Here is a 12,197-nt window from a genome sequence, read left to right on the forward strand (position 1 = left end):
CTGTTTACATAAAACTGATGATGAAGAAGTTGCGAACAGATTTATCTTATAAAAGAGATTTTCTTTAGAATATATCTCTTGCCCAAAATGTTTTCATTGCTGACTCATGAAATGTTTGCATTATCATTTGCTAAGAAGCATAAGATTTAGAAAAATAACTCTGTAGGTTTTTTGTATACCTCTAGTATTTATCCCTGTTATACTAAGAAAGTTGGTTTTCTTTGCATTGCAATGAACAAAATAAAAATGTATTTTCTTTATACATGAATGCTAAAGGTTTTGCAAAATCGAGATTCTAATATTTAAAAAAAAATTAATACCTCAGCTTGCTTTCTCTTACGATAAGCTATAAGATTTAGTCCAGGCATTTTACAAGGTGATTTATCCAAATTATAGAAATTATCATTGTTGTTAAATTATTCATTACTTTGATATAACAAAAAAAAAATCTCCAAAATAACACACAGTCCCGAATCTCTCATAGATTTGTTATTATTGAGACAAAATTCTACTAGTAATATATTAAGCTTTTTACATGAAGACAGTCTTAGTTTTATTTGTCTCAAGACGGAAATTTAATAATCCTCATTTTACTTTTCTTCTTTAATATGATGGTTTGTGTAAAGAAATGTAGTTTCTACCAATAAAGAAATGAAGTCAAACCTTCCAAAATCAATAAGAATTTGAGAATTTAAGATGTTATACTTAGGGGATGTTTTTTTAATTTGATTTTCGAAGCTCATTTTTTCAGAGATTTTTTTTGCAGTTTTTTTTACACAAGTAGTGATGTAGTGTGAATACAAAACAGTGATTTATTAGTTTTAAGCCTGAGACTGAATTCTAATAGCAAACCCTTTGTTCCAGACATAATTCTTAGACATTCAGTAATATAGTCTTCACAAAAAATGGAAATTAAAGATATGAGGGTGTTTCTATGACAGATTAGAGTAAATTGATTTTTGTGGTGCTTGTTTTTACAAATTTGTGGCTAATGAAAAGATGAATTTTAGATACAGGATACTTCTTTTGTTCATGAATAATTTCTGAAGAAGTTTGAAAATTGGATTTCATTTTTTTTTTTGTCATTTTGCCGAAATCTTCTTTCCACATCAGGGACTTGATTTAAGTCATTCCCACATTTTTTTTTTTGTAATTGTGAATTTAATAAATTTTCTAAAGGTGTAACCAGAAATTATTACTTTCAAATACCACAAGACCAGTTTGTACAGCCATAGGGCATACTGTTAGTCAGATTCTATAACTCTAAAATACCATTTGCTTCACAGTTACAGCATTTTAAAGGAGTTTCTATATTGAAATCCAAATTCAGGTCCTTACAGCATGACTGTTACATTAAGTTGATTAAAAGTTCAAAATGTCTGGAACAAAGTGTTGAAAGGGATAAGCAAGATATTTTTGGAGTAAGATTTTAGGATGTATTTGCTTCACAATGATAACAAACAAGCAAACAAAAAATATATCATGAGAAATTGCTGATTTATAAGTACTTTTTTGCAATTTCCATTTCTTTTGCATAACAATTTTTCATGAATGAGGGTATTGTATATAGCTATCAACATAAAGTATTTTATCTCAAGATTTCTTACTAACATTTACATAATATCTGAGGGTACTCCACTCCTGTTTGATTTTTATGCTCGCATTTTTGCCAGCGGAGACGGTTAATAATATTTTTAAGTTAGGAGTCATAAACCAGAATAAAGTTTAAAGACTCAGAGTTTGAGTAACTAAAAAAACCTCTCACAGTGGTACAATAAAAATGATGTAAAATGTTACTGAGTTTTTCCTGGAACCGTTTTTAATGCATTTATCAGCTGCTAAAATAAAAGATCTGTATCAAGATTAAAAAAAACATACAAGGTGTGCTGTAAAGATAAGTAAATCTAGTACACTCTTTTGATAACCGAATAAATAACTTGAGAAAGCAGGAGTCAGATGTAAAGATAAATTCTGATATGACTAGAATTATTTCCCCTGCGTTCATTATGTAAGCAAAAAAAGAAATTGAAGATGAAATACATTTGTTGATAGCTATATATGTGTGTTATAGATTCTTTCCCAGTCAATTCCCATGTCAGTTTAAGTTGTCCAATAAATAATCATAGAAAACTGCTTATTAGACATTTTGTCTAGGAGTTCTTCTTAAAGTGATAATATTTACATTTGTCTGGTAACTAAACAGGCCCGTATTTTTCAGTATTTGCTATTCAATTATCTCAAATTCATTATATTTTATGCTTATCCAATCTGGGTAGAAATTAAAATTCACAGAAAAGTAGTGAAATGGGAAAGTTTCTATGGCAGCACTAAGCACAACTGGATAGAAATTTGCATTTGTTAGAAAACAAAATTTATAATGATTGTAGTTCACACAAGTGTAAGTGAATATAAGTACTTCCTTCTCAGAACCATCCTTAGCGTAACTGTGAACAATACATACATGGTTTGATTCCTGAACATAAAGTTTTAAAACTGTTTCTTATTATACATTGATAACAATTCAGACTGAAGGAAAAAAGTTAAGGAAAAAAACTTGACCGTCATCAATGTATGTTTAATGAAACTTATCGGCCAGTTTCTTACGGTCTGACAAAAAACTTTTATAAGGATAGAGATGAAAAAAATGATATTTTGAAATACAGAAACAAACTTGTTTCTTTTGATGTGTTATAAATTTATAAAATCATATATTCGATAACCCTTAAGAAAAGAGAAAAAGGAAAAAAAGCGTTTTTAGAGAAAACCTGTATTTTCACCTAAATTTCTAAAACCAAATCAAAATACACCAAAAAGAAAATATACAAAAGAACTATTCCAGTTGTGCAGAGTGATTAACAAAGTACACCCTTATTGGTATATGTTGCATCTTATGTTGATATGTATGCTATGTTTGTATGTACTCAGATTTCCTTATTGCTAATGTCTTACCATCCTTCGTCAGGTCAACAATGCTACTGCTCGTGTAATGACCAAAAAAACTGCTGTTGCACCTACTATCCCAAATGGTAAGACATCGTATTCATGAATGTTTATTATTATTATTTTATATTTATTTTATACTGGTTGTTTTTTTTCTGTACAAAATCATTTGTTGTTTTTTTTTCTTTAAATAGAAATTTTTTTTTTCTTCATTTTTGATCAGCACAACGAATTTTAAAAAAGAATGATTTAAGCTAATGCCATCTGAAGCTATTTATGAGTAATACAATTTGAAATATTTAATATTTAATGTCCCTGCTTACTGTACAGTGGAAAATAAATTACGAATTCTTGGGAATTGAATTTAATTAACAAATTTAGATAGCATTAAATATCAGGCTCTGTAAATTATTCCCAACTCCGAGAAAATACCAATTATGATAAAATTTCATATGGGATGTAAGGGGCATTTTTTCAAGCACTGTATGATAAAAGCATTAGTCATTTGACCTTTAATATTCTAATGACAAACATTTATGAGATTTCCTTAAACTGGATCATTAAAAAATGAAAAGTGGTTCAAGGGTTGTGAAGTATAAGGACAAGGAGAAAACCAGCTTCATCACCTGACACACAAGTACCAACAGACAGTAAAACGAAACTTCCTCAAAATTTTGAAATCATTTTTCTGACATTTAACGAGGAGAAGTTCCAGAGTTATGATCCGTTACAATATGATTGACATTTGAGCCTGTTAGGCACAAGATAAAGATGAATGCTAGCCAGGCATAGACTATACATAACAATAAACAGGAAATAAGGAACCAAATTCAGCAGATTTATACTTGTCAATTGCTTCTTTTCACAGTTCAGTTCTATAGAAGAACTGGATATATCACAAGAAAGGAATCTGTAGGGAGTGATAAATTATAGGCATTCACATATATTAATAAATCACCATTCCTTAATTTTGGGAAGTAGACAGTTATTGATAAAATTATAGAGAACTGTGGTTTATGGGCATTCTTTGTATGTTCCATAGTCTAGAGTTGTCAGGAGAGGTCATTGGAAGGAAAGAAAAGAAAAAATTCAGGACACGTGGCAGAAGGAGTAAAAGATGTCTTTTTCTTATTTGATTAGACTGTTAATGTCAGTATTAAAGGTGTCTACTATCAAATGGTGAAAGCAGAAGCTCTCTCCTGAAAATTGATGGGATTGTCTTGTATTGCACTCAGTGATACTGGTAGAATTTAGCTCCTTTCAAAAAAAGACAAAGACAAAAAAAGATTAGAATGCTAGCAGACTGAGTTGCTATATTTCTTTCATGTGATGGAAGCAGTGGAATGATGTAGTTATACAAATATAATGCAGTTATAAATGCCTACGTTTTAATACAACAACAACAATAACAACAACATTTTATTGGCATAAATGTTACAACAAAATTATAGCTATAGAATATAACAAACTCTTTTTCATATCAATAATATAGAAAGTTAAGGCATATAACTAAAGTATTCAGATATTATATAATACTAAACACTTCCTTACACCAGTTAATCTTAAAGATGAGTTATAAGATAATCCTCTTCGAGTCAGCAGTAAAATATGTCTAGGGAGAAGTGGATTGATGATATTTTTGAGCATTTAATGACCAGTTAATTTTTCTTCTGAGCTATTTTTTTGTAGTGGAATTCATGATAAATTGCTATTGGTTTCCTAAATTTATGATATCTGCTCAGCATGAGCTAATTCTGTACGGATTTGGCAGGAAGAAAAAAAAATCATCTGTAAATATTTATGAAGACAGAGACAGAGAACTAAAGGCACCTGCATACCAATGTTACTTCACTGGAAACAGGCCATAAAATAAATAGCAGCCCTCCATATGTTTGCCAGAGAAAAAACACAACATTCAGCTACTGTTCAAATATGCGAGATTAAGTTAGGAAATGAAAGGATAGTATCTGTCTATCATATCTCAATGAAGAGGTTATTTCCTAGAAAAGGTCAATATGAGGGTATGTGCCAAAAATATTAAGATCACAGTATCTTAGAAGATCACAATATCTTAGAACATCAGCAAATCTCAGTCCAGCAGAATTTGTGTACACCAAGGAACCATGTTGTGTACAGAATAGATGTATGGGAAAGAAGGATAATTATCTTCAATTTGACTGAGATATATATCTGATGATGAGAAGTAATTCAAAGGAATTGTATGCATTGGGCATCTGTCAGAGAAATTATCTACAAATCTGTCAAGAATATTAACATTGGTTTTTGCTGTTAAAAGTACATTTGGAAGATTTTCCCTGTTATTTGTATTCCATCAGTGTATTTGTTAGCTGATGGTTGATGAAAATAAGAACAATATTATTGTTTCGGAATCCTGGTATTCAGATCAGAGGTTAATCACTGGCCTAAAAGAAGACAAAAATGACTCATATTTTTAGCATTCATGGGGAGTAGAATAAGTTACTGATCATTTTTGCCAATGATATCCATTGTGTAAAGTCAGGAAAAAACATTTGAATTGGGATATAAGTCTAAATTAAAGTCTTCTGAATAATTTACAATAAGTAACAGATTTTCTTAAGAAGTTTCCATGGTGTTTTCCTTGGTACTGCTGAGAGAATTGAACCTGATATGTAATCTTATTAAGTTGGGAATTTAGTATGATCTCACAGTATAAATGTATGGAATTCATATGGTATTATCTGGTGAGGGAAATGTCAAAAAGAATCATTAAGCCCCAGTTGATATCTTCTAATATTACAACAGGATTGCATGCGAAGCTCTAAAAGTGCTTGAAAAAATATGACTTGCTGGCTAATATTGACAGTATGATGCAGGAAAAAAGTGATATATTAAGACTTTTAGATTCCTCGGGGGATTACATTTTATTGATTTTTATTCTCCCTTTGGCCTCTGTAGCATGTTGTTTGCTTTCTGAAAAAGTATGTTGTCAGAATTGCAAACAATGAACAAAATCTATGACCAAATAACATACAAACTTGAATCTTGTGCATGGAAATGGGTTTTTCGGGATTTACTTTATTTTCTTTAATGAAAGCATTTTGTAGACGCTGAATTACAATTACCAGGAGTCAGATTCCTGTGTGCATTACATGTATATATATATAATACTTTGATGTTGATTGATAAATAACCAGAATGCCATTCTTTAATGTTCTGAATATTGACATAATATTGAAATTTGCTCGCATCCCCTTGACTGGGCGTCCTTAATTGAATAAAACTGCAATTATTCTTGTTTGAGTAGTCTTAATGATTCTTAGACTTGCTAATTTTTTCCCCCACCCCTCCAATAATACATTCTAAATTACAAAACTTGGGAATGTAGTAAAACCATTGCATTAAACAGGAACTGCATTTGCATAAATGTGCAAAAGAACTGCTATGCCCTAATGCAATAACTTGCCTGAATTTTTTCTGATATATCTTTTTTGAAAACAGTTTGGATGAATGCTGTTTCATATTTCTTATTTTATGTCTTATTTATAAATGTTATGCATGATCAATATTTTAGATGAATTCTCTGTAAGTAATGATGTTTTGCTTGTAGTTATATCGCCAGTATCTGCAGCGGCGCTGCGAGGTGTTGCGTTGACACGAGGGAGAGCTACGGCCCTGGCGGCACGTGGAATGTACAACGCAGCAGCAGCAGCTCAACTTCAAGCTGCCGCACTCAGACAACCAACTCCTATTCAAACTGCCACAGCTTTGCCATATGCTACGTAAGTACCAAATTATTGAAATGATAGAGAGAGGAAATTATAGTCTTAAGAAATTGTAAAAAATCAACCGCTCCCCAGAAGCGGTTGTAAATAGCTACAATTATTACCATGTCAGACTGATGACACAAATTGTCTTTTTATGTTTCTTCACTTCAAGAATGTTTATTATACAAATGATATCACTGTTAGTCAAGTGGATTATGGTATGCTTTAGACGCCCTAGGTATAATTATTAGTGGTATAATGCCAAAAGTAGGTTTAATAAAAATTCAATTCGATATTTTATCTATATTACTGCCATGGAAAGTATCTGTAAGAAATTCTGCCCATAGAATAACACTCAATTGTTTAGTATTTTACGTCTTTAGTGATTTTTTGGTGTACTTTTGTTTGACAACAACATCAGTCATTGTAGATTTATCAAAGGGTAGAGGAACTCTTCAACTGAAGCATGTACTTCATTCTGAAATGCCATTCTTTCTGTAAAGATGAAAATAATGATTAACTTACACATACAGTATCCTGCACATATTCTGTTTAGTACACACTGTAAATTGCCAGCCGTATGTGCTTTATATGTAGATGTTGTGTTAATCCTCAAGTCTAGCTCCTTAGCTCCTACATAGTTGTATGCCTCAGCTTATGAAACATGGCCAAAAATTATTTTTTAATGATAGATGCTTTCAAAATGTTCAATGTGATCATAACCAAGGACTACATAATGTAAGACAATGATGTATGTTTTGACCAAATACCTTTTTCTGCTTTCTTTACTATTAAGCATGCAATACAAATAAATGATAGCAGTGGTTGTGAGGTATGGGGAGCTAGACTTGCTGCGGAACCTTTAGTTTTTCTGTTTGAAAAGACTCAGATATTTTATGTTGTTTTATCTCTTTTGTTCTCTATGCAGACAGAGGCTACAGTAAGTCATGACTTGTTGTGAAACAGTTTCTTGACTGTCATGGTGGTTTATTTTTACTTTCTGCAATTTTGTTGTGCATTTTGAGCTTGGTGTGACACATATATCTGTAGAATACAAATGCATCATGGCTGAATTTTAAAATGAAATCCAGACAGTTTCTCAATACTTTGCTGTGCATGTAATGTCAGTCACAATATTGTGCGTGTGTGATATTGAAGATTTTATTGCAAGGTCATACATAAAATTAAAATCGTATAAAAAATTAAAGAATATTAAAAATAAATAAATTCATGATTTGGTTTCATCTTTCATAGACATGTCATAACTTAAAACACCATTGACAGCATCAAAATTTTGCTCTTAAAATCGAAATCAAAATGAAGAATTAATGTATGATTTTCATGACTGTAAGGATGAACTCATTTTGTCTCTTAATACAAGTGCCTTGTATAACTTAATTGTTTCAAGTTTGGTAACAAAGAAAAGAAAAAAACAAAAAAAAAACAACAACATCTTCACAAAATATTTGATAGAAATGTTGAAATCTTCCTGGATCAGAAAGTATAAATCTTAATGCATTCTTTTAAGAAAACCAGTATCTTATTACAGTATCTAAAAGAAGTATTACAAAAATATTTTTCTTGGATCAATTTCTCTTAGTTTACCTTTCTAGTGGAAAAAAAGTAAACAGTAACCAATGCTCAGTTCATCTAAAACAAATGGCTTGTTTTTTGGTTTCTTTTGTTTTTTTACCATCCTGAAGGCAGATCCAGATTGAAAGCAAGATCATATTTATTAATCCATAAATCATTAAAATGACAGTGCAAGAAATTGTTGATAGAGGAATTCAGAGAAGATTCCTAGAATTGAGATAATAAGCAACGTCTTGGAGCTTGCATTTTTTTTGTTGCTCTTTGTGAAGTGTACTGTAATAAATGACTGCAAGGGTGTTTAAAATATCTTTTAGCCTTAAAGATGAGTTTGAAATTTTTTGTCTCCTTCTGATATTTATTAGAGCAAATTCTCATTGTTTTGAAGGATGAATGAGTGTTATCAGGAAAACATTTGCAAAATTAATATCTTATTTTATTTTAAGAGCTTTCTAAAGATTTACAGGCATTTTGATGATTTAAATATCATTTAATTTTCGAGAATGTTGGCATATTGTGTCAGTGCAATAAAACATCTGCAACGGTTTTTTGTTTCAAGGCACTCAGACAAGCATTAAATAGGTGAAACTGTCAGTTATGACAAAGATATTTAAAGAATGAATACTTGGTGTAATGTCAGGTAGATAGAATAAAAATGAAAAATATGACCTTGAAAAATAAGTGTGACCCTGGAAATAAAAGTTTGACTTTTCGACTGAATATGTATTAAAGAAAGACTTGAATGTAACATTTGCATATGTTTATATATGTATATTTAGCTGCACTGTCTGTTATTATGCATCATAGCATTTGATAGTTATGTATGATAAATATTGAACCTTGCATTGATGCCAATGGTAATATGTTGCTAGCTTGATAATTCCCCATATATACTGTAATTAAATGTTATGTATGTATAGAGTGCATCTGTTTATTGATTTCTGCTGTATATACTAAAACAGTGTTTGCTCAGATGTGTTTTTGCTTCTTATGTGAATTGAACAATGATTATGGCTTGATCTAGAAAAAATGAAATGGTTTTGAAATATCATTTAATAATTTCTTGTTGAAAAATGACTTCACAGTCAGCATGTTTTGAAACATTTTTAATAAATCTAGTTCAAGCCCTAAGTTCAGTGTTTTGTTTATGCCTCTTTCTAGAGTACTTGTCATTACTAACAAAACAGTGCATTAACATAAGCTTTAATACAAATCTTTTATTTTCTTTACTGCACACTGACCAGACTATTACTTTTCTCTACATATTGTTCAATTACTTACTTTCTCCCATTATGTTGAAATAGCTGCTTCAGTTTAACTTCTAAGTCATTGTGATAAAACAACGATGCTAGTATTAATCATTATAATACGGTTCCCTTTACAGTATGCAGTATGCAGCAATGGACCCAGCATTATTAGGCGCATACGCTGCAGCAGATAGGTACCAGCTAGTCACATCACAGCCAATGACGGGAGGGATTCCTCTGTCAGCAGCAAGATATGCAGTCCCTGCAATAGCTGGTTCTGGAGTGACATACGCAGCTGCAGGGTAGGTGTCAGATTTATATTTTACAATAAGTAATAAATCCTACTGCTTAGGTTAATAGAAATCCTCCTTATAAAAGAATTCACATTTCTAATGGGAAAGAATCAACATGAGAGCAAGTTGTCACCTTAGTGGAGTAATTAGGTTAAGTCCTTATAAATTTGATAGGAGTTAACCAGTTATTGCACTAATGGACGAAGTCAGCAACTTGACCACCTAGTCATCATGGCCTTTCTCTAACATTTTTGAAGCCTTTCAGAAAGTCTGCCCTCTAGAGTTAAATTTCTTGAAGTTATTTTAACAAAAAATAAGCTAGTTAAATAATGTACCAAAATATATGTAAAAATCAATGTGTTCATGTTGATCAAAGAGAAATTTTTAATCTTAGATCAGCAGCTTCACAAGTTTTCATTTCTCATTATTTTTTGCTTTCTGTAGAAAATTACTTTTTCAACAACTACAGAAAAAAAGGAAACAAATTAAATTCTGCAAGATTGTGTCAAAATAAAGCATCCAAGAGATTGCATTATTGTCTGAAAAGCTTTTTGATATTTGTTTCTGACACTAAGAGACATGCTAAATTGTGATCCCTCCATATCAAGGAAACTTTCCAAGAAAATAATGTTTTGTAGGCTAATCTGATATTGAGTTTACACATTAAATCGGTAATGGTGTACTTTATTGAAAGAAATCCATTTGAGCAATTTGAGGAAAGTGTTTTGTTCCATTAGCAGCCTTTAACAAAAAAGGACAGACCTTTTATTGTTTAATTTGTTTATCTTCTGTTTTCACAATTTACTTGTATGAACTGATCTGTTAAAATAATGTAATTTTTTATGTGGTATGGCAAACTTGCAAAGCATTTTGAACAAGTTTAAATAGAATTTTAATATTTTGTTAGATTGTAAGCTACACCAATGCTGTTAAGTTCTTATGGCATTTACCTAGCTTTAATAGTGGAGGAAAGCATAAAGTTCCACTATGAGCATAATATTCAAACATAAGGGGTGGGGGGGGGGCATTTGGTTAGAACCATAATTCATCATTTTGAACAATTCATTCTGTCAATCATTATATATTTACAAGACCTTGAAATTGAATGTATTGTTAAGAATAATGTTGGTTAATGTTTTAGTTACACTGGTCGTGAACTAGCTGCAGCAACGACAGATCCTCTTCTTGGGCACAGTATTGGACCAGTTCCCGGATATGGGGTAAGTTACCGTCATAAAGATGTTAAGGTGTTAAAACTTATTACCTCTTGAAAAGTTCACTGTTATTATTTCACCAGCCTGTACGTCATCTTGATTTAAAATGGATAAAAACATAGAGTTATAACTGTCAAGTAATGAGCAATCTTGATTAACATATTTATCTGTACGTTATCATATCTCTTTACTTTGCACATCTTGGCAGCAAAATTTTTCCTAAAAAACAATTTGTCATATATTTTCATGGTTTCATATCTATCATTTGAATTTTAGCTTCCTCTTTCCTTCCTGGTATAGCAATGGATCAGTTATTCGTCATTTTCATTGATTAAAAAAGTCAGTAATAATGTTCTTTAATCTTATTATGTACTATTGTTATATATTTATTAACCCTCACTGTTGTATATTTCAAAAACAGGCTACAGTTTATAGAGGTGCATACCAGAGGTTTACTCCATACTGATTGGCTGGCACAAGTCATATGTTTGATCTAATTGACCGATAGAATTCTCCTATTTTGGTCATTTGATCTAAAGATCTGTGATGGATGGAGGAACAAAAAAATGCTGCGAAAGTGAAGCTCATTGACTTCCATAAAAAACAAATCTTTCGCACCCTACTCAAGTATTATTACAGAGATTTGAAAAGACGTGCACAGTGCAATTACAGTTTTTTCTTTTTAAACAGTGCTGAATCGGTGCTCTGATGTCCTTATTATAATTTATTAACATTGTTACGAGGCACTGTTTATTGAGATTTTATGAAGATACACAAAAAAATAGCTGCCATGTATTGAATGAACCCATTGATACGCAAACATTTTCTGTTGAAATAAGCCGTCTGATTGTACATATTTATATAGGTCTGTAGCAATAATCAAAATACTGGGCAAAATTTACATGTACTGGTTGCATGTATTTTTGTTTAACAGGGAGAAAAACATTTAAACCTATTAGTTGTAGAAAAAAAGGTGAGAATTTAAAGCATAAAGATTTTTTTTAAACATTAAATATGATAAATATTTGTTATAGGATTTACCAATTTCAGACTTCAGAGCATTTTTATGCTGAAAACAAAACTGAATTTATCCATATTTTCAACAAAAATATTTTAATCTCAATACTCAGATGGCATACTTCATTCAGAACAAATACATCTAGTCAA

General features: G+C 31.0%; 1 protein-coding gene across 19 annotated transcripts in view; it reads left to right on the forward strand.

The window, feature by feature from the left end:
* The window catches only part of LOC132757994 (RNA binding protein fox-1 homolog 2-like), a 49,540-nt gene extending 37,559 nt beyond the window's left edge, over window positions 1-11,981 (forward strand). For 18 of the 19 annotated variants that reach the window (XM_060749500.1, XM_060749493.1, XM_060749496.1 and 15 more), the window contains 6 exons: window positions 2,963-3,026; window positions 6,530-6,701; window positions 7,615-7,626; window positions 9,661-9,825; window positions 10,958-11,036; window positions 11,452-11,981. In XM_060749500.1, the coding sequence (XP_060605483.1) occupies window positions 2,963-3,026; window positions 6,530-6,701; window positions 7,615-7,626; window positions 9,661-9,825; window positions 10,958-11,036; window positions 11,452-11,496 (537 nt within the window). In that variant the 3' untranslated portion in view covers window positions 11,497-11,981. The remainder of the gene's footprint in view (window positions 1-2,962; window positions 3,027-6,529; window positions 6,702-7,614; window positions 7,627-9,660; window positions 9,826-10,957; window positions 11,037-11,451) is intronic. The other variant, XM_060749494.1, reaches the window with a different exon arrangement.
* The last annotated feature ends 216 nt before the right edge of the window (window positions 11,982-12,197 follow it).

The sequence above is a fragment of the Ruditapes philippinarum genome, unplaced genomic scaffold, assembly GCF_026571515.1.
Source record: "Ruditapes philippinarum isolate M1 unplaced genomic scaffold, ASM2657151v2 ctg2473_1_1_1_1, whole genome shotgun sequence".
Taxonomy (NCBI): Eukaryota; Metazoa; Mollusca; class Bivalvia; order Venerida; family Veneridae; genus Ruditapes; species Ruditapes philippinarum.